Genomic DNA, 23,444 nt, shown 5'->3' with positions numbered 1-23,444 from the left:
ATTATGGATCAAATCATTGATAAATATTTATTCTCTGATGAGAGCTCAGAAGGAGTTGATAATGCTAACTAGAGGTGGGTAGAGATAGTCCTATGAGAAGCTGAGTCTACCTATCTGTCACTTACCTGGTCACCTCCTTTATATTACATAATGCGCAACACTCTACACAGGCACTAGGAGAGCTCAATGAATGTACAAAACCACCAACTACTCATGCAGTACACTAGATTAAGCCCATCTTTATTTCAAGGTTTTATTGACAAAGTAAATTGAGATCTCTGGTATTCTGGGGCACAGCTTTCTTGAAGAACAAAGTAGAAGTCCTTAGAATAACTCATTCTCCACTTAGGGTTCCATCTCTTGACTCAGCCTTTAGAACAATGGGTTTTTCTGATTGAAGAAGGCCTTGGTTGCCTAATTTCAAGGGGATCTACAATAGTTAAACAAGCATATGGAGAATTAATAAATGACATGAAAGAAGAAAAGATGGAAGCAAAGTAGAAAAAATATATGAATGACAAAAACGCTTTGCAAGCTTATAAAAACGACTCTCAACACCATGTATCTTGGATTCTTCATACTTAATCTATAAGCTGGGTAAATACTGGATAGTAAAAGCCCTCACCATCCATCATTTAACAAATATTTATGGAGCACCGACTCTGTGCCAGGCTTGCGACAAATTCTTGTGGACTTGTGTGTGTGTGTGTGTGTGTGTGGTTTTTTTAAATTTTAAGTAAAAAGGATGAGTTTTAAAAATTAAATTCAGATTATTAGGTATAATGGCAAACTACTTTGGAATTGCCATATAAAGTTAAATTTTTGTAGGTTAAAACTTGCAACGTAATCCTGAGTAGCTGTTGTACAGTTTAATTATGTGGGCAGTTTTCAACTTCCAGAGTCTAGTAACCCCTCCCAATTGAACCCATCAAGTGCAATGATGGGAAAGGTCTTCAGAAGGAATTATTCTTTTCTTTTTAACATCTCCTCTTGGCTTCCAAGTATAGTGCAAACAGGGTAGTTCTCAAGTTGTACAGTGACTCATACTGCTAGCCCTATTGTCACTGAGTCGCTCCTTCACTGTTGGGGGAGCCACCAACAGAGTAACATTCTGATCTCAGTTCAGTGAGGGGAAAGCAAGTTGCCATGGATACAGAGAGTTACCAGCCTGAGATGCCTGAGAGCTTGCCAGGGAGTATCTTCCCTGTCCCAGGTGTGCCAGTGGCCCACTTTCTCTCAGGGCTGAGTCCCCTGCCTGAATATATACATAGGAAAGCTACACAGCTGCCCCGAAGCCATTGATGGATGGCAACCATCTCCATCCTCCTCCTCTCCCAAGCAAAAAGTGAACTTAAGGGGTGGAGTTGCATATTAAATGCACCGGTGCTGGAAATAAGACTTATAGGCTATTACTTAATATGAATCAATGACATCTATTCTTTAACTTCTTCAGAGAAAAGATTTTAAATCTTTCTATAAATGTATCACCTGGAACGTAAGGTCAAACAGTAAGGATAGCCCTGCTCTATGGTAGTTCTTCATATCCACCAGAAATGCCTGAAATTAGTCATTCTCCACCTTGGCTTCATGTGAGAACTGATCAGGGAGCTTTTAAAGTCACACTCTGGGTAAATTAGTTAAGAATTTCTGAGATATCGCAGGCGTCGTGAATTTTTAAAGCTCCCTGATGATTCAGATATACAGCTAGTGGTGGTGAACCACTGTCATGAGAGAGCGTCTACAGGCTCTGGTGATGGAGAGCATCATTTAAGTCACAGCCAGGTAATCATTGTACTTCATGACTGTGCAGAACACTTCCTCTTTCCAACTGGCTTGAAACTGAATTTAAACTTACTCAGGTTCAAAGAGACTGCACATAATCATGCCATGCTAATCTGCATAGACTTTACGTGATGTTCTTAATGCTACAGGTTTTGAAGTCCAGAACTGAAGCATCCTTAATGATCAGAGATGGATCCAAAGACGTTCTTTGGTCCATAGAATGAATTATTAAAAGATGCGCATATTCTTTTAAAAAATATATACCCTTCCGTTAAAAAAATTCTTAATACAACATACAGAAAGTGTACTGACCTGTGTTTCTTTACAAGGTTTGAAGGAGAAGTTCTGAAGGACTTTGATTATAGCAAGTTTCATGTTCATGAGAGCAAACCTCATGCCAATGCAGTTTCTGGGTCCAGTTCCAAAGGGTGTGTATATGTAAGGATCTATGCTGTCCTTGTTCTTCTTACTGAACCTAGTTCCATATTGGTAGATTAAAAAGTTAATGAAATATAAAAACCACAGGGTTACATGTTAGGGGTTCTTACTTAAGAACCACCCCCCTCCACCTGCCAACCAGTAATACACAGGATACTTTTATGGGCTGGTCATTGAAATCCTACTTTGGTTATTTTGTTATAATAATCGTAACCTACAGGTCCTTTCCATTCTCCATACCCTATAGGAGCGTTCAGATTTCTTGAGATGAGATGAATGTTGTTGCAAATAAAATTTATCTCTAAACTCTAAAATTATATTCAGCGTGGTGATGTGTTCACACTGTAAAAGATACATAAGTGATAAGACTGATGGATGCGAAAGTGGATTCCTGCCTCAACTCACACTTATGTTGGTCACATGCTCATTCATGAGAAAGGAAAAGGAGAAAGTGTCTTGTGCTATTTCAAGTTGTTATTTTTCCCTTTCCTTCTCCTGTCATCTCTTTTTTTTCTAATTCCCCTCCTCCTCCTCTCCACCTTCCCCATCCACCTTCTCCTCTGCCTGCTTCTCCGCCTCCTTCTCCTCCTGGTTCTTCTGTCCATCTCTTCCTCTCTTTCTCCCCCACACCCTTATTGAATAGTTTAAGTCGAATAATTTACATGGACATATGATGCTACCCTACTGTAGTGTCATCACTGCTTTCCTTGATGTGTTCCACTAGGCTGTAAATTCTTTGAAGATTGACCCATGTTTTATTCAAATTTGATTTCTAAATATTTGATTACAGTAAGGAAAAATTGTTGATCTGAGGAAAGTAATGGCATTGTTGTCATATGTTTTTACTGGAGTTCTTATATTTTGGAGAGCGTTCTGAAATATTTATACACTATTGCTTCAAAATAACATAATAGGCAGGAGGAGGGTGGTGGTGGCGTTTGGATGGGGTAGCTAACATGGATTGATGGCTGTTGGAACCAGTGATAGATACATGGAGATGCACAAAAACTATACTATAGGCTGGTGTCTATAGAATATACTTGTGTATATGTCAAACATTCTCTAATATATATACACACACACACACATATATATCATGGATTTATGGACTTATATAAATCATATGGATTCATGGATTTATATAAATCATATGGATTCATGGATTTATATAAATCATATGGATTCAGATTTATATAAATCACATGATTTAGATTTATATAAATCATATGATATAGATTTACATAAATCATATGATTTAGATTTACATAAATCATATGATTTAGATTTATATAAATGTCTACTGAGAGTATAAGGGAGCTGGCAGAAGACTGCAGCCACAAACAGGACCAGGAGGACCTGTGCTGTCTTGTGTCCTCAGTGACAGCCCTAACCATTAGGGCTGAGGACTTCTCAGGACCTCAGCCTGCACTGTTATGATTACCATAGAGGAAACAGCAAGCAATGTTGAAAGCAAATGGAATGTGGAAGCATGTTTTAAAGTTGCTGTTAAATTCAGAGAGCTAAAGGGCATAGCATAGAAAAAACGGAAAGGAATAAAAAGCCTATACACCTGAAATAATTATCGTGGTTAAATGGTTTATGGCATATGCAATATATACATATATATTTATAGTAATGTAGGTCAGTGGATAGTTTCCTGTTAAGTAAGCAAGAATTCAAATAAAAAGTGATACCATTCTAGTTTTTAAAAATCTACATAGGCATAGAAAAATGCCCACAGGGACATAATTGATGATCTTCATCTTAAGGTGCTGGGACTGTGGATGGCGGTAGTTTCATTTTTTCTAGTCTGTGGTTTGTGAACTTTGATAATTATCACTTTTTTGTGATAAAAAGACTTACAAGCAAAAGATTGTACAACCACACGATTGTCATGTAGATTAAGAGAGGCAGAATATGCTTGAACCAGCCTGGTTCAGGGTGAGCTCCATTTCCTGGGAGCCTTGTACCTTTCAGGGCGGAACTCCTCAGGCTCTGTCCAGTACTTTGGGTCATGGTGAAGAGCATAGGTTGGAATCACCACCATTGCCCCTTTGGGAATGAACACCCCATTGATTTCAACATCTTTCTTGCAGGACCTCTCAAGTCTAATAGCAATTGGGAATAATCTGAGTGTTTCATTCACCACCATGTCAAGGTACTCCATCTGTACCATGGCATCGTAGGTGGCAGGTGCCTGGGAAGAAAGAAACAGATTTGGATAAATTGAGATTTTGAATTAACTCTCAACTGAGTCCATGCAGTACTATTGAAGTATTAGAAGTTCCAGAGAATAACTCATACTGGTAAATGATCATAGCATTCCTGAAGTCTTTTAATAACTGTCATGTCCATTGATGTGCTCAGTGACCTACTGAGATGTATGGACGGGTTATGAATGTAGGAGATATTCAGGACCATCCTCACCCCAGGGACTGAAATCCCTAGCATGACCAAATAGTGATTTTTCTTTCTCATGGGAAGAAATGTGATTAATGGGCTATGACCATTACTACCAAATAAAATACACAAAAGTCACTATCACCTTTCAAAAAGAGGTCATACATCTGTACCAAGAAAGAAAAACAGGAAAAAGAGCAAATATCCTGTTCACACAAGGATTATTGGTTGCAAAGTCCTTCTTGGTAACTCTTTTGAGGAATTTGAGACCAGCTTGGGCAACATGGTGAGAACCCATCTCTACAAAAAATACAAAAGCTAGCTGGGTGTGGCGGCGTGCGCCTGTAGTTCCAGCTACTCAGGAGGCAGAGGTGGGAGGATGGCTTGAGCCTGGGAGGCAGACTTTGCAGTGAGCTGAGAATGCACCACTGCCCTCCAGCTTGGGTCATAGAGTCAGAGACCCTGTCTCAATAAATAAATACTTAAATAAATAAATAAAATTGAGGATAAACTTGTTCCTTTCTATCACAAATATGACACAATACATGTATGATTGGATGCTACCAAGGTATACAATTTGAGTTGTTAAAGTTACGAAGAGAATAGAACCCCACACTCAGCCCCATCCCCTCCTGTTGGAACAGTCCCCTAGTTGTTGCTTCAGGGCTGGACTGTAATCTTCAGGGCTGGATGTAAACATCCCTTTGTGTCTGCCTCACTGCCACACCAGGTTCAGCGCCACAGGACAGGTCTCTTCACACCAAAAAGAATCCCAGTTTGGGCAGAAGTCTGAAAACTGGCTGATAGGTACCTAGCACTTGGTGTTATATTTGGGAGGCAGTATTGTAGAGGTTAAGAGTTTAGTTCAGGAGTCAGATACCCTGGTTCCTAGCTTGGCTTCTTTGCCAGTGGCTACCTGACTGGAACATGATGAGAGAGGTGTGGTGAGAGCTGAGTCAGCCTGCACCACGCCCCCAGGGCCAGGCTCCTTCAGACCACAGCCACACCAGAGCGAATCCAGCCAGTATCAGCAGAGCTCACTGTCCAGTCTTGTGGGCAATAAATGCTTATCATTAGATGCCACTGAGGTTTTCGGATTTTTTTTGGTTGTTGTTACTTAGCATTATTATGGTAACAGAATGCAGATGAACCGGGGTCAGCAATATTTTACAAAGATCTTATGCTTCTGCCAGTAGCAACCATTCCCTATGTTTCTCCCTTTGTTTTTCTCCTCAGAGGTTTTCTGCGTAGTGTCAGTGAAAGAATCAGTGATTATGCTTTTCATAAAAATCCTCCTGGGGAGTGGTGAGGCGGCATTGTTACTCATGCTTCACCTCTTCCCTTCATCTCCAGGGGTCATCCCCTCACCTTATTGGGCAAAACTGCATCAGTCTCCTCCTGCAGTTTCTGCTGGACATCAGGGTGAGTGGCCAGTTCATATATAATGAAGGAAAGAACACTGCTGGTGGTTTCATAGCCAGCAAAAATGAAGATAATTGATTGGGCCACGAGCTCCTGATCAGACAGAGCTGAAAGGAGAGGAAAGACATTTTAGATAAATCAGGTCAACGTACAACATCACAGCTTAGATGAAATCTAAGTGAAGCTCTCCAATCCCAAGAGGAAAAAATGGAAAAGCAATTCAGAGTCACACTGGGGGTGGTTTTCATTCCGATGTGTATCTTACACAGGGCCAGAATGAGGCAAAATCATTTTAATCCAGGTTTTCCCAAGGTCTGCATGATTGTGGGCCATCCACTTCTCCTCATGGCATCCCAGCACCAGCACTGCTGTAATTTCCAGAGAGAGCATTTCTGTCTTACATACTCAGTGTTATGGGTATGCGCCTTGGATGATCCTAAAAGTACTTTATCTGTAAGTAAATATGGGGTAGCCTTTTCCCCAAGAAAAATTTGATTTTCTACAATAGAGCTTGACAAACTTTGAGAGAATTCCAATATAGCTTGACAAACTTGAGAGAATTTGCAATATTTAGGACCTTTTCTCTATATATGTTTGAGGGAACTTAAAGGACCAATATTGAGCTACAGATCACCTCTTGCTACTCCAAGTGTGTTTCATGGACCAGCAGCACCAGTCGCATCTGGGAGCGTATTAGAAATGCAGAATCTCAAACCCCACCATCGAACTACTGAATCAAAATGCAAACTTGCAGGAGATGTGGTGATTTGTGTGTACAACCTCACTTAAGCAGCATGGATTACATCTTTGACAGGCATCAGGCAATACAAGATCTAGGGTACAGTTCTCAGAATGGACTATCTCAGGGTGTGCAAGACAGCAGAGACAGACAAAAAGCCAGAAGCGTGGTGATTGACTGTAGTCTGATGAATGGCATTAATAAAAAGCAGAAGTTCATATGATTACAAGTTGGCCTCTCTCTTGATATTTCTCCTGAGAGAAGCTCACGATGATCCGTCACTGGTCTGTTTGATCAGGACTAGATTAGGACCTTTAGAGACCTGAAACACAGAAATAAATATGGTGCCTGCTGCAACCATGTAACTCACAACCGAACACAATATAAAATGAGTGTGAGAAAGGTCTATAGAGTTCTGATTTACCAGTGAATATTTCTGAATGCTGCTATGGATAAATTCAACCATCCAATTATTTTATTCACTTACACTGAACCCCATTATACTGAGTTGAAGTCGAACTGTAATTTTAAAGTTGGGAGCTCTGCTATCCAATCTGGTAGGCCACTATCCACCCATGGCTATTTAAATTCAAATTTTATTCAGTTAAAATTAAATACTCTTAAAAATTGTTCTTCAGTGACATTGGCCACATGTGCTGTACTCAATAGCTATAGGTGTCTAGTGATTTCTGTATGAAACAGTGAAATGATAGACTATTTTCTTTATCACAGCAAGCTTTATTGAGATAGATAGATGATTAATTGATAGATTATAGACAGATAGATGATTGACAGATAGATAGACAGACAGAAGTAGATGTAGACATGGACATGTTTAAAGTGATATACTGGAGTCTGCCCAGCCCTGCTCTCTAGAACCAATTGTTAAGTATTCGAGAATTTTGTGAGATGGTTGCCAAATTTTGGTAGGTTGAAATTGACCATGGTTATCGTTTTGCCACTGTCTTAGTAATAATGGTTTTAGTCAAAACCATCCATGGGTCATAAAACTAGTAGATAAAAGATTGAAGATTGAAGTAAATTTACATGGTCTCAGAGGTTTCCCCCATTAGTTACTTATCCATTTCAAAGGGAAAAACAAAACTTTACAGTAGATTAACCTGGCAAATACACTTTCATCAAGTACTGCCAGTTAAAATCACCCTTAGTGGGACAGTGTGCCTCCTGATCGGTATGTTTGATATAAATTTCCAATTAGAGGTTCTCACTTGTTGGATCTGGAGGGGGCTGAGAACTGGCATATGAGCTCATGTAGGTGATCCACAAACCACTGACTGTTCTCCAAACATTCTAGGTTTTCTTGGGGTTGCCCTTCAAGCCTGGAACATGGATATACCTGTGGACTTCTGGAAAGTGCCTCCAGCTACTATTTATAACATCTAAATGTGTGTTGTTCTGCTATGTGGCAGAAATTCTCATCTTCCTGGAATACTTCCTGCACATTTTCAGAACAAGGGCCTCCCTCTTAATGTCCCCGCCAGTAGCCCTCAGAAGCACTCTTTGGTTACCTTTGTGGGACTCAGTTTCTTTTGAATTCTGAGAGTCAATCATCAGCTGAAGGAAATCCACTCGGTGCTAGAAGCAAAAAGAGAGATTTCATTGGCAGAAAGTTACTCATGAAGTCAGAAGTAAATCAAAAGTGCAGTCCTCAGCCTCCCTTCTTGACTTCCCTCCCTCAGCCTCCCTATGGTTTCTTGAAGAGCAGAAGGCTGACGGATGTTGCCTCGTCACCAGTGAACAAAAACATTCATCTAAATCCTTGGAAAGCAGGATGTTTTCCTGAACAAATCTAGCTGTCATGTCTAATTGGTTTTTGGCCTTTGCCCTCCCTGTTCCTCATCTTCTCGGTCTTTTGGATACAGCTTTCTGGCCGAAGAGTTGCCAGGTTCCATCTCTGGTCGTAACTGCTTACCCAGGAAGAAGTCCTGAATCTTTTATTCTTCTACCTTTTTCTTTAGCAGTGTCCATATAGATTTATCTCCTGACATTTCCAGAACTCATCAGCAGATTTTTTGGGGGAGCATTTTCAAATACTCCAACATTCTCAAACTTTATATAATATTCAGTGACAGCTGGGTTACCTGATCCTGCCTCCCTGACCTGCAGACATCCTTCGGCTGGCCTCTAGGGCTCTTGAAGGCAAAGCTGAGTTAGCCAACCTTGCAGCCTCAATTCTCAGAGAAGACCCCTGTTCACTCCAGGCTGTGAAGCACTCAAATTTACCACACACTACATGTCAGCAGTCGGCAGGTAGCCTGATAGGACCCTTCATTGCAGAATATGTAAAATAAGAGTCTTGGACTTAAAATGATTCTTTACCAATCTGTGATATGAGGAAAGCATAATACCAGTAAAATATATTTTCAAACAGGAAACTTTATCCTTTGACAATTTATTGAAAGAAAGAGAAGTGGTAAAATTATATCTCAATACTGTTTATATCATGACATACTAATTGTTGTGCCTGATAGCAAGTTTTAAATGCTGTCTCTCTGACTCATTCTCATCTCCTTCCCCAATCTCCTTCTTTATTTCTACCAAATGACTTCTCTTGTTCTAAACATAAGTTCTCTGTCTTTATGTTTAAAAATACAGACACATGCACTATCATATGTATAAAATCTAAGTTTATCAAAAACTAAACATCGTCATTTAACCACCACCAGATTTTACCTTTTGTTTGTCGTTGAGGCGACTTTTTTTCATGCTGTTTACAGATTTATTTAAAAAATTTATGGCATCTTTTGGAAACAGAGAGACATTTAATGCCTCAAAAGCTGGGATAAGGAATGGAAAGAGTACTGTGGGAAAAACAAAACAAACAAAAGGAAATCATAGTGAAAATGCAAACTTTACCTGGAGCAATTATAATTTTCTCTACCAGTAATAAGAATAAGAACATCATGATTCTCAACTGGAACCCATTCCTTTTATCATGTTTGCCTCTCTTTCAGGCCGGTGACTGAGCAAGGGCAGGTCTATACATAGGAAAGACCACTACAGCAGTGAGATCAAAGGCACCTTCTGTGTCTTTGGAGTGACCAAAGGGATAGAATTAAATTCCCTGACCTTTTAGCCTTGATCTATTGGACTAGAGTTTTTGGATTAATGTAGACCATAATCTGCAGCTTAACTTAATCATGCTGTTCAGGAAATGATACAGAGCATATATACATCAACTTCCTTGGAATAAAACTAGAAATCAATAGGGAAAGAAATTTGGGAAACTCATACATTTGTGGAAGTTAAACAATACAGTTTTAAGTGACCAGTGAATCAAAGCAGAAATCAAAAGGGCAACAAGAAATTGTTTTGAGATGAACAAATAGAAGACATGATATAGCAAAACACAGGATGTAGCCAACACCAGTGCTCAGAAGGAAATTTATAGCTGTAATGTGTAAATTTAAAAGAAGAAAATATCTCAAATTGATAATAACCATTTACACCACAAAACACTAAAAGAAGAAGAGCAAATGAAACCTAAAACCAGCAAAAGAAAGAAAACAACAAAGGCTAAAGTACAAACTCCTGAAATGGAGAATAAGAAACAACAGAAAAATCAATGATATTATTTCTATGAAGTGTCCAGAATAGACAAATCTATAGAGGCAGACAAATCTATATTGGTTGCTTAGGGTGATGGGGTTTGTGGTTGGGGGTTAATAGCTAAAATGTATGAGGGCTGTAGATTGACAAGACCATTTAGTTTACAACAGTAATGGTCATACATATTTTTGATTATCTTATAAACAATGGAATTGTACATTTTAAGTGGATGAATTATATGATACGTGAATTCTATGTCAAGAAAGCAGTTATTTTGAAAGGGAGAGAGAAAGAAATAATAGTACACATACTTGTTAAGAGAAATAATGGATCTAAGAAATCAAATTTTAGAAACTTCTTAACGCTTTCCACAAAGGGGTCTTTTGGATTGTTGAGAGAGTCGATGTTCACTCCAAATGATGTGCTAGTGATCACATCCATGCTGTAGGCCCCAAAGATGCTGAGTGGAGAAAGATATGGAAAATTAAAATCAGCACCTCTTACCGTCCTTCCACTATACCTGCAGCAAGAAACCCACATGTCCAGTCAAGACAGATAAAGAGCCACAGACTTTCAGAACTATCTGCTGAGTCATCTCCCATCAACTCCCTCAGAAGGTGGTTATCCAGTGCCAGTGATGCAGCTGGCCCTATGCTGGGGGTGATGGAGACACCAGGCTGAGTTAGACTCACCTCTGAGGTCAAGGAGCCCAGTCGTAGGAAGATAGAGACCCATTATCAGACAATTACAGTAGCATGTATTGAGTGTGGATGATATAAGATGTGTAAGCACTGTGCTTCAGCAGAACAATAGTGGAATAATAAACTCTTCCTCGTGGATTCAAGAAAGGTGGCGTTGTCAGACTACAGACTCTATGCCCAGAGCGGATTCCTCTTCAGCACTTTATGAAACAGCAACACCCTGTTCTGAGTTCCTAGAAATATCATCCTTTATTCTCTACAATCCCTGCTAAAGCTCTGGAAAACCCCACTATCACCAGCTCCTCTGACCTGAAGTTGCCCTGAGAGCAGAGTCATTTTTGTAAGATGTGACAATCAAGAATGTTCTGGTTAAAAAAAATAGATCTCTCCAACATTGATTTGGAGAATCCTATAGCTGAGTGACCACATGTCCCAAGTCTGACCAGGACAGGCTCAGATTACCCTTGTCGTTCCTGCATAATTGAAGCACATACAGGTGTAGACAGCAAATAATAGGCTTGCCTTACATATAGCATTTCTAGCACCCTTTCTGTTTTGAGATTGGAGGAAAAAGAAGTAGTGGGAAGATTTAATAGTTCATAGTTTGCTGATATTCTCAGAAAAACCATGAAGGGATTGAAATTGTTCCAAGTTCCCCATTGTAACTTTCCCATCTTACCCAATGCAAGGCAACAAGTACCAAATGCTTGCTTACCCACAGTTCTATATCCACTACACTCAACACTTTGATACGATTATGTTTTTTTATTTCTAAAGTATGTATTTAATCTCCCAGAATATTTATGGTGACAAGTTATCAGATAAGTAAATCTTGGCTCCTGTGCACAGGAGAGAAGGCCCTTTTCCCCTGCTGACTTGCCTTCTCACGGGAGCCACTCCCTGTTAGGTGTCTCTCTGGAGTTGCAGCACTGCCCTGCTTTTGTCTGGTCACTGCAGTAACCCAACAGTGGACTGTTGACTCCATGGCAGGCAGCTGGAAAGGCTCATGACAGCTCAGAACCCCATGGCTGTGCTCCTACTTACTCTTTCAGGGTGACAGGCTTGCCTTTCTCTGCTTCCCGCCTCAAGTTTCTCACCAACACATCTCCATACTGGGCAATGATGGGGAACATCTAAGCACAAAACAGATCACTACCTGTAGTTAAATGTGCAGACTCAAGTCCCAGAAGGACATGGCTTTCTCCAGCACGGAGCTGTAAGTGACATTTTATAATGAATTTTGTGATGTGTTTTCTGTACATAAAGATAAAAGACCATTTTTAGGAAGCTCGAACTCAGTGGACTACCCCTTGGAAACGGACTGTGATCTTACTTTCTACCTGTCCCTAGATTCATTCTTTATATTTCTAATTAAAACTCATCTTGTTTTCATACCTCCTTGAGTTTTCCGCTGGTGAAGGTTGGAGACAGCAATGACCGTATTCTCTTCCATTCTTCATCCTCAGCTATAGAGATGGCACTTTTCATAAGTCCCACTGGACCAAAAGGCTAGAGTTCAAAGAAGAAACATTAGTCTCACATTACTTGTGGTGATCCTCATGGTTGCACAAAATATGTTGAAGAGGCATCACTTATTTAACAAATATTTATTGACTGTATATGACGTTATGGCAGGCCACATCCAAGATGCTCAATAGAGATCCTAGATATCTAGCCTCTTCTGAGTGTATGTGGGGCAGGGGTGGGAGTGGGGAGACCCAGCCGTCTGGTGTGATGTCCTGCCTCTCTATCTCAGTCTCCTTTTAAGTGCAAATGCTCCACGTGGTAGGGAACTGTTCTTCCAGTGGAATAGACAGGAACAAGACCTAGCCCTTCCTCTGAGTGTGCAGAGTAGAAAAGGATTGGTGACAGATGGGCAGACTGTATGTTGCCTCAAACCAGCTCTGTCTTTAATACACCTACAGCATGGGCGACTTGAAAAAGTTATGCTATGATGTGGTGATTTTTTAGAAAAGTAGGTAATACTTAAGACTAGAAGCCTCTTTTGAAGGAATAATGCAATTCCATGAAAATTCTTTTCTCTTAATTTTTTATTCCATAAATAGAAGGAAAAAGAAAGGGATAATTATTTTTCCCAACTTGGGGCTGGACTATCAAGCCAGCATGCTTGGAACTTTCTCTTATCTTCCACAACTATGTTTTGTTTTAAAATGTATACTTCCAGCTGTCATGATAAAATCTCAATAAACTAGGAAGAGAGAGACAGTTCCTTCACTTGATAAAGACAATCTATAAAAAAATCAGTTAAATCACATTTAATGATGAAGGGGACTGAATGGCTTTTCCAAGATCGAGAAGAATTCAAAAATGCCCACTCTCAGCATTCTTACTGAAGAGCATACTGGATGTCTTAATACATTAGACAAGAAAAAGAAATAAAAGGCATACAGATTGGAAACGAAATAATAGAATTGTCTCTATTTTCAGGTGACATAATTGTCAATGTATAAAATGTCAAGGAATATACAAATAGACTTCTAGAATGAAGTTAAGTTCTGCAAGGCTATAGGATACAAACTCAACACACAAAATTATTCAGATTTCTATGTAACAACAATCAATATCTGCAAATACAAGAAGAACAATATCATTTACAGTTACTCCAACAAAAATGAAATATTTCTGGTGTAAATCTAACAAAAGATGTACAGGATCTCCATGCTGAAAACTACAAAATGTTCAGGAAAGAAACAAAAGCTAAAGAAATGGAGAGGCATACTATATTCATGGAATGAGACTGAACATCATAAAGATACAGATTATACCCAGGTTGTTCTATTGGTTTAATTCAAGCTTGTCCAACTTGTGACCTGCAGGCCTCATGCAGTCCAGGATGGCTTTGAATGTAGCCCAATACAAATTTGGAAACTTTCTTAAAACATTTTGAGTTTTTTTGCGATTTCTTTTGGTAATTTTGTAATTTGACTATGCAATTCTCAAGGGTGAACTTTGTAGATGACAATGGAATGGAAAGGTGTAATCAGAGTATGTCACATCCACAAATAATGGACTAGTATCCATAATTTGCATTATAATTGCAAACAGTTCAGCTAGAAGAAATGAAAAACCTTTAAAATTAACTAACAAAATAAAGAGCGAGAGGACGCTATTGCAATGCTACGTGAAGTGAATTGTGACAAAGAATTCAAATGTGTATTCTGGACAAGGCAGAGTGCTGCTGTACAGCAGACACTCTCGCCATTTGTATGCATGTGTGGCTTCAGTTTTATGGTGGTGTGCGACTTCCAGTGTGTTATCTACCAATCATGGACAGTTGAATTGACACCATCAGATATTAGGTGTGTTTGTGGTGACTTGGCAAGTGAAACACAGCGATTATCAATAATATTTCAACCTACTTTTGTAAATGATAGGTGTTTAATATTATTTAGAAGACATGTAAGTATTCTTATTTGATTATTAAACCTTGCTTTCTATTTTCCTGTTAATTTTCATAATAAAAGTAAATATAGTTGCTTATCTATTATAATGCTTTTAATTCCAGAATGGCTTCCACAATGTCTTAAAAAGAAAACAGAACCCTAAAAAAGAAAAATTATGGATGAAGGAAGATTGTTCAATGAAAAGTGGACAAATGACTATTTTTCGTGTTGAGGCAAATAGCGAAGCACTCTGCTTAATTTCTATGGAATTTGTGTGAGTTTTCAAAGACTACAGTTTGAAGAGGCATTATATGCAAAAACCTGCTGACAAATTTGGTGTGTTTGTGTTGTAAGGACAAAATAGCAGAACTGAAAAAAAGTCTCTTTTCAACAAAAAAGATATTTAAAATAGTTACAACTCAAACGAACTCTATCGTAAGGTAAAAGCTAGTTATGTGTTAACAAATTTATTAGCAAAAAAATCAAAACCATTTACTGATGGTGAGTTTATTAAGCAATGTATGGAAGATGTGGTAGATATTATTTGCCTTTAGAAACTGATATTTCTAAAATCAGTTTGTCTCACCAGACTATAGCCAGGAGAATCGAAGAAATTGGGAAATCTATTGAAAGATGTTTGGAGAGTAAAACTGCTAATTTAAAATTGTATGCTTTGGTGATGGATGAAGGCACTGACTGACACTACAGATACGGCACAACTTGCTATTTTTATTGGAGGTATTGATGATGAATATAATGTCACTGAAGAAATGGAAATGTCACTGTGCCATTAAAAGACACAGCTAAATCAAGAGATTTATACAAAACAATGAAAAATACGTTAAAGCGATTTTCTTTGTCCATTGTAAACATATCTGATACAGCTACAGATGGTGCCCTGGTGATGGTAGGTAAAAGAGAGGGGCTTGTACAATTAATAGAAGATGATGCAATTGCCACACAAAACTCACGTTTGATCAAGTATTATTGCATAATACATCAAGAAAATCCATGTGCACAAGCTTTAAAAATGGATAACGTCATGCCAATTGTCATGAAGGCTGTAAATTTTACAAGGGCCCAGGGATTGAATCATCGCTAGTTCCAGCATCCATACTTAAAAGTATGGATGCTGACTCTAGCAACGTCATTCCCTTTTTAGAAGTAAGACAGTTAAGTCAAGGCGAAATGTAAAGATTTTATGCTTTGTGATGTGAAATCAAGCCGTTTATGGTATCAAACACAAAATTTGTGCCAGAACTTGCCAATGAAAACTGGCTTACAGACTTAGTATTTGTAGTGGATTTGACAGCCCATTTAAGTGAGTTAAACCTGTGTCTTCAAGGTGAAAACCAACTTAATAATACAATGTTTCAAACCATAACAGCATTCCAAATGAAACTGAAATTATGGCAAGCTCGAATTAAGGCAAACAATTGAATGCATTTCGATGTGTTGGCTAAACATGGTCCTGTGAACAGTCAAAAATATGCAGCCTTGCTTTTCAATTTGATACAGGAATTTGAAAACAGGTATTTCAGGATTTCTGAAAAAATAATCAGTATTTTGGCATATTTACGACTCCATTTTCAGTTGACATAAATATGTTACCTGCCAATTTTCAAATGGAATGCCGAGAGCTGCAATCTGACTTTCAACTTAAAGAAAAATTTGATCACCCCTTTTTACTAGACTTGTGTGATACTATCTTCCCAATGACAAATATCCCTCACTTCACAATTCATGTCATTGCTTTTTGGCAGCACTTACATTTGTGAGCTACTATTTTCAAGGATGAAGAACATGAAGAGTAAAACTAGAACCAAAATATCTGATAGCACCTTGAGAACTCACTGGGAATTGCAACTACTTCCATCAAGCCAGATACTGATGCATTAGTTTCTCAAAAACAATGTCAAGTACTCCATTGGTTTTATGTTGTCCTCTTTTCTTTTATAATAAAAAATATCAAAAAAAGTAGTGAAGTTTTTTTTTAGTTAGATATGTAAATTTTCTATATCAGTGATTGCAAACTTGGGACTGTTCAATGATTTTGAAAGACCCTCTGAATGGGGCAGTGAATAATTAGGATTATTATGTGAGGACATTTTTGCTTATCTGTGGTGGTAGATATAATGAAAACTATAAACGGACCTTTTTGTGTGTGTGTGTGTGTGTGTGTGTGTGTGTGTGTGTGTGTGTGTGTTAGTGTATTTTATGTGTGGCCCAAGACAATTCTTCCAGTGTGGCCCAGGGAAGCCAAAAGATTAAATACCTCTGCTTTCATTCAGTTCTTATCAAAATTATGGCTGGTTTGTTTGTAGACACTTATAAGCTTATTCTGAATTTTTATGGAAAGGCAAGGGATAAGAAAAGCTAAAACTATTTTGAAAATATAAATCAATGAAGTAGAAATAATCGCTCTATATGATGTTAAGAGTTACTGTACAGCTACTAGAGTCACCACAGTGTGGTATTGGTGGAGGAGTAAACACAGTCATCAATGGGACAGAGTAAACAATAAGAAATAGATGCACAAAGTATGCTCAGCTGATTTTTGACAATATGCCTACCTTTCCAAGATGGTGTTGGAACATTTGGACAGCCATAGTCCGCAAAAAATGAACCTTGATCTAAATCTGATAACTTATGCAAATATTAACACAAAATGGATAATAGAGTTACATTTTGTAAAGTGTTAAACTATATAACCCTTAGAAAAAGCAATGTAAAAAGGAGGGCTAAGCAAAGGATTTTCAGACTTGACACCAAAATAACAATCCATAAAAGGAAATATTAATACATTGGCCTCCTCAAATAAAAAGTTTGCTCTGATACAGACCCTGTCAGAGAAAAAGACAAGCTCCGTGTTGTGACTATAGGCTAGCAGGAGGGAGCTACATGGTGATGGAATGGGTCTGCATCTTGATGGTGCCGGTCTTTGCACAAATTTACGAATGTGAAAAATTTGCTTAGAACTACACACACACATAAACACACACAAACGAGGGCATGTAAAACTGGTGAAATCTGAATAAGCTCTGTAAACTATATCAAAGTCAATTTCCTGTACTATAGTATTAGGTGGGTGCAAAGGTTATTTCAGTTTGCCATTTTAACTTTTGCGCCAACCTAATATGAATATACTATATTTATAGTTAACGCAGGATTGCAAGATGTTACCATTGTAGGGGACGGGATGAAGAGTACATGGAACCTTCCTGTCCATTTTTTATGTAACTTTTTGTGAATATATAAGTTTTTTCAAAATAAAAATTTAATCAATGGATCAATCATTAAGTTTCAAAAAATGGATGCTTACCCTTCGATTTGTGAAGACAGAATAACATTCTTTCACTAGCACTGTTTTGATCATGTCGGGATCTGTGATGGTCAGCACAGGGAGTTGACCATCTTGCGTTCTGTGTGGGAACAACAGAGCTGATTAAACTTCACTAGCCTGATTCTGCAGCTGGAGCCACACCCAGGAAGCCAGACTTTGATCCTGATGTCATGTAACTCATGCCCCTAGTTGTACAACACACAGCAACCTTAGGTTCTAGTTCATTAGGGTGTGACACGCAGCAAGAGTCTGACACAGGAGCCACCCAAGTTTTCATACGATGAAGGGTAATGTGGCCCAAACAGGGAAGAGACATTGCAAGACCAAAGAGCTCTTTAAAGACATCATGGTTAGAAATGACAGTACAGCATTTGTTAAGCTGGATGGTGCATACATGGGTATTTCCTATGCCACTCTCCATAATGTTTTATATGTTTAAAATACTTCATTATCAATAATATTAGGTCAGTGAAAAATTGAAGACAGGTAAATCATCAGATGCTCAAAAGAGTAAATGTTGCAAGGGGCAGTTGGTGTGGGGACCACGGACATCCAGAGCTGTGTGTTCTTTCTACTCAGTCGTGTTGCCTGTATGGGCTGTGCCAGCTCCACAGCACCCTGCAGCCAGCGCTGCAGTTTCTGAGGACTTGATGAGAGAAGATGAAGAAGTACAAAGAGGCAAAGCCTTCTCCCGCTTGCATCTAGTGAACGAACATACCACTGCACCTCTTCCACTGCTCTCACCAAAACTCTAGCCCCGCTGACAGGGAACAGCTGCTGCAGTTGGCTGAGGCCACCTTATAAAATCACAGGCCATCAGCCCACCAGGGAACGCAATGGTTTAAGAATATTCAGCATTTCTTCTTCAAAGTAAGCGAAATGGTATGAAGCAATAAATACTTGTATATCCTTCTATTAAGAAGTCTTGGCTTTAATTTAAACAACAAAGCGAACAAAAAGTTCCATACTTGCAGAGAAAGTTTTAACAAGTGGAGCATAAATGGTTTCCCAATCTGTTTCTCTACTGTTTCTCAACCCTTCTTTCAAAAGCATGTTAGATTCAAAGTCTAAATGAAAGAGTTTTGGCCTTTAAATGAAAGTGAATCGATATGGGAAGGAGATGATGCCATGCATTTATGAGCACATATTAGAAGGGTCAGAGACAATACATGTGATAAAAGGGCACCTAAGGAAGAAAAAAAGAAGAGGGGGATAGGCAGACACTGGACAGAAGGCGATGCTGGGAGTCCCTGGGCCCCCAAAGCCTGGAGAAAAGTGGTTACAACAATGCTCCCAGCCTGGTTCAGATCGAAGACCTCGACACCTGGTGACACATGGGATCCTTGGTAGGACAAGCCTCGAAAAGTTTTGCAATAGTGAGTGCGAACATTATCAGAACCAAAGTGATGTCACTAATTGTTTTTTTAACCCTGACAAATAAATCCCAAGAAGTCTATGAAGAGAGAATTCTCATGCTTGTGTTCCTGGAAACAAAACTATTACAAAAGTCTCTACAAAAACCACAACTTTGCACAAAGTCCATTTCAACTTTACACAAAAATATTTCTGCAAGGACACCTGCCCAGCAACTGCCTGTCCAACCTTGGTGTGGTGTCACCCTTGTTATTGATCTTTGTAGCTAACAATAATTACCTCAAAACAGTTATGAGATTCTCCTCACATTTTCCTTGGAGCATCTTTGTCTTGTTTACCTCCCTGAATTTGCACATCGTTTATAATGGCAAGGAGATTCCCACTGCAATATTCTACTCCCAAATAATTATCCTCTTCTTTCAGAGAACCTCTCTCTTATTTGGGTTGGCAAGAGCTTCATCCCGTGAAGCCCTGGGCAGACACTATCCTCTTTGCAGTGGGTAACCTCATCACGGCAGCAGGTCTACCCAATGGAGGTTTCCAGAGTACTCACCTCCACATTTTTCCATACTTTTTATAACATTCTGTGTCAAATTTCCAGAGACCCTGGGAGAAGAAACAAAATACAATTTGATTATTATTTTAAATAGAATGAACCCTACCTCTAACTGGGGCTGAAAACAGTTGCATCCAGTGAAATCAGGCCTCAGGCCTGCTATCTTTCACTGGCAGTTGGAGGAAGCTTATTCAGAGATGTCTTAAGGGAAAGGCAAGAAAACAGATGATATATTTGAAGTGGGGAATTTAAAGTCACTCTTGAATTTTCTCCAAGTACTGAAGGACTCACCCTTATCTGTGACTAGTAATTCCTTGTCTTTCTGATGTATTTTTGCTTTTTCTTTTATTCTCTCGGAAGTCTCCTAACTCCCTGAATGGTCACCTGCAAGGGCAGGGGTGAAACTGAGGCTGAGGAAAAGTGAGTGTCTGCAGGGAATGCATAATTTTTTAATCTCCTCCATCAGTATCCTTTTCATTTATCTCATGTGCTCTCTCCAGAATTCTAGCAGAATTAGAAAGTTAAAGAAACCAGGGGCCTCTTTTAGTCTTGCAGATTTAGATAAGTCTAAGGCATGTTGTTGAGTGAGAAAATGAGTGAGTGAGTGAGTGAATGAGAAAGTAGACTTCCTTTCCGGTTTTCTAGCTTAACACAGAAAAGATGGAGAAGTGCCACCTCTACAGATCACACCCAATTACAATGCGTGCTCTGAGCTTTCACTTCTGAAATGTAAAAACAAACCTTCCTGTTGCTAAGATCCAGCTATGATGTTTTAACTGTGCAAAAGAAAGTCCCAGAAATGTCTATCTACTATAAGAGTTGATCTGGGAAAGATGAAGAAGAAATTACTGCTTTTATTGAGAGTAAAATGGTATAGAATTCTCAGACAGTAATCAGACAACAGAGGCCTCAGTTGTGAGTGTTAGAATCTGAGAAAAAGCTTCAGGTATACAGGATAGGAAATCTGGGCTGGAGAGCAGCTTGCTGGTGCTGGCCTTCTGGGCATGAGCTCGTGACTTTCCCTCCAGGGGCCAGATGTTGGGCAAAGCATCAGACCAGGGTAGCCACAAAGGCTCGGCCACAGTTTACAGTCCATGTGGCATGTATGACATTCTGTTCAGTAAAATTAAATACTTAATAATTTTGTCAGCTATTTCCTTTCTAATGATTTTGCATAAGTGTTCGCACCTTTGTGTAAAAAACAAACAACAACAAAAAACACCAAATTCATTTTCTACTTAAATATCTGAGGTTGATGGACAACCACCATCTCATCTCAGTTACATCCACTCCCTGCTCAGACTCACCCATAGGGTGCAGCCTTTGAAGGAAAAGAAGTAAAGCAGAACCCTCTTGTTCTTTCTCTCACATCTGCAAAAGATGTTATAACAGCTGGGATAGAGCCATGGAAATATGCTCAGAGAGTTTAACAGTTCTTGAGAGAATTCAAATAGGTGCAAATTACCTGATGGTGAATATTTAGGTTGCCTCATAAACTAAAGTTTCAAAGTTGTTCAGGAGGAAGGGGGAAAAAAGACTGCTCATGAGCTCTTGCTACAAAGAGCCAGGTTTGAATCTGGTACACACAGCTAATGAGCCACTACCAGGGCCCCCCTTCCTGCTTTTCTCTTAATACTAACTAAGTATGACTATACCTTCCTGGGAACCTGCAAGGAGCAAAAAGAAAATTCTCTTTATGGTGCCACAAAGTCTGCACATCAAGTCCTGAACATCAAGTGCTGAACTCCCTGACATCTGAGCTATTCAACTGAGGCAAACCTGAAGCTCCTGAGAGTTAGCAAGAAAGCCCTGGGGTAAACCTGGCTGTGAGGCTACACATCTTTTCTTTTCTTTTCTTTTCTTTCCTTTTTTTCTTTTCTTTTTTCCTTCCCTCCCTCCCTCCCTCCCTCCCTCCATTCTTCTCTTCCTCTCTCCTCCCTCCCTCCCTCCCTCCCTCCCTCCATTCTTCCCTCCCTCTCTCCCTCCCTGCTTCCTTCCTTCCCTCCTTCCTTCCTTCATCTTGCTCTGTTGACCAAGCTGGAGTGCAGTGGTGCAATCACAACTCAATACAGCCTTGATTTCCTGGGTTCATGCAATCCTCCCACCTCAGCATTCAGAGCAGCTGGGACTACAGGCATGGGCTACCATATCATGCACCGGTAATTTTTTCTTTCTAGAGACGGAGGTCTCACTGTGTTGCCCAGGCTGGTCTCAAACTCCTGGGCTCAAGCAAGTTGCCAGCCTTGGACTCACAAAGGCTGAGATTACAGGCATGATCCACTGCACCCAGTCCCACCATTTCCGAAAATGTGAAACTTCAGAACTCCCTCCCAAGGAGGAGCATTTTTACTGATGGAACAAAGCTGATGTTTGCAACCATGAGAAGCAAAAGAGGAAGTTCAAACAACTCACCTGACGATAGGACAAAATATTTCCCAAAAAAGGCAGAGGTGTGGGCCCTGGAATTCCCTGTCTCTTAAAAAGTCCATATGAACGGGTCCCGTATCTATGAAGTGAAACAGACATCAGGTCACAAGGTTTGCGACTTTATAGATCGGAGGGCTGCTGAGTTACCGACTCAGGAGCTGGAATGGTTATGAGAGGGAGGTAATATGTACACGATAAATAATAAGAGCAACTCCAATGGCAGTAATTGCATTCACTCATCAGGTGCTTTCCTGACTCTACTCTGAGACCCCTAAAAGTCCCATAGCTGAAAGCAGCTGAAGTCTTCATAGTCCCAGTCCTGGAGTGAATACTTGAGAAATGTCCTCAAATGCTCCTGAGAGGTTCAGGCAGGAATTCTTCCAGGACACTTCATTCCCTTATATCTATTTAGTAAGTGGACTCTTCCCTGATTTGGGGATTCTCATCCTAGGTAGAAAGGGTGAGACTTTTTTTGTCTTCTGCATTGATGATGAGATTTTGCATCGCTGTATCCACTCAATCACAGAAGGTCACCGAGAGCCTATGCTGACACTGCCCTTACAATTTGCTCAGAAACTTTTATGCTTTTTCTTCCCTCTCATCTCTGACCCTGTTTTAGGATCTAGCCCTTAAACCTTCATTCACAGAGAGGCCTTGGAGGAGTCATGGAGTCCTTATTTCTACAGATTGACAGCTGTGTTCATGGCATCTATTGGCCTTATGGAAATGTGGGCAGCTTTCAGCTACACCTCAGTCTCTGATTTGAGCTATTGAGGAGGATGGTTGACCCATATGTCCTTGAACGATGGTGTGCAGAAGAACCAGCAACTAATACTTCTCAGGTAATACTCACGTGAGAAGCACTGTGCCAGGCACACTCATCTTTTTCAAGGTAGTCAATCGAAAGCAGTCAGTTCACTACCTCTGTACATGAAGTATCTCTGAGGAAAAACTCATTAAGCCTGGTGTTCACTATGGCAGGCCTGCCTGCAACTCATCTTTCATGAGTCATGCAAACTCCTCCAACTGATGGTTCTGAATCCTTTCTGGTCTTCCCCCTCTGCTGTGACTGAGGGATGGAAAACTGGAGGAAGAAGAGAGGCTGAAGGAAGATGTTGCCAGACACTGATTCAGCTGTGAAGCTGTTAGCCCCACAAGGTTGACTCCAGAGAGGCAAACTACACAAATGTAGTTGAAAAAGATGCCATGCATAAAAGAATCCACATGCCTCATATGTACCTTCAGCTAAAAGACAGGGAGGGACCTTCCAAAGTCCAGGTACTTTCCT

The 23,444-nt window shown here is 39.7% G+C and overlaps 1 protein-coding gene across 5 annotated transcripts in view; it reads right to left on the bottom strand.

Annotated features, from left to right (window-relative positions):
* Positions 1-219: 219 nt before the first annotated feature.
* Positions 220-23,444, bottom strand: part of LOC112621194 (cytochrome P450 3A5) — a 44,657-nt gene continuing 21,432 nt past the window's right edge. For 2 of the 5 annotated variants that reach the window (XM_025380521.1, XM_025380520.1), the window contains exons 2-13: positions 22,142-22,235; positions 19,727-19,779; positions 17,779-17,878; positions 12,448-12,561; positions 12,097-12,185; positions 10,663-10,811; positions 9,476-9,603; positions 8,311-8,377; positions 5,989-6,149; positions 4,191-4,417; positions 2,095-2,257; positions 220-430 (exon numbers count right to left, since the gene is read on the bottom strand). In XM_025380521.1, the coding sequence (XP_025236306.1) occupies positions 335-430; positions 2,095-2,257; positions 4,191-4,417; positions 5,989-6,149; positions 8,311-8,377; positions 9,476-9,603; positions 10,663-10,811; positions 12,097-12,185; positions 12,448-12,561; positions 17,779-17,878; positions 19,727-19,779; positions 22,142-22,235 (1,441 nt within the window). In that variant the 3' untranslated portion in view covers positions 220-334. Of the gene's footprint in view, positions 431-2,094; positions 2,258-4,190; positions 4,418-5,988; positions 6,150-8,310; positions 8,378-9,475; positions 9,604-10,662; positions 10,812-12,096; positions 12,186-12,447; positions 12,562-17,778; positions 17,879-19,314; positions 19,326-19,726; positions 19,780-22,141; positions 22,236-23,444 lie in introns of all 5 variants that reach the window. The other 3 variants (XM_025380523.1, XM_025380522.1, XM_025380524.1) reach the window with 3 other exon arrangements.

The sequence above is a fragment of the Theropithecus gelada genome, chromosome 3, assembly GCF_003255815.1.
Source record: "Theropithecus gelada isolate Dixy chromosome 3, Tgel_1.0, whole genome shotgun sequence".
NCBI lineage: Eukaryota > Metazoa > Chordata > Mammalia > Primates > Cercopithecidae > Theropithecus > Theropithecus gelada.
This window is presented reverse-complemented; position numbering and strand designations above follow the sequence as displayed.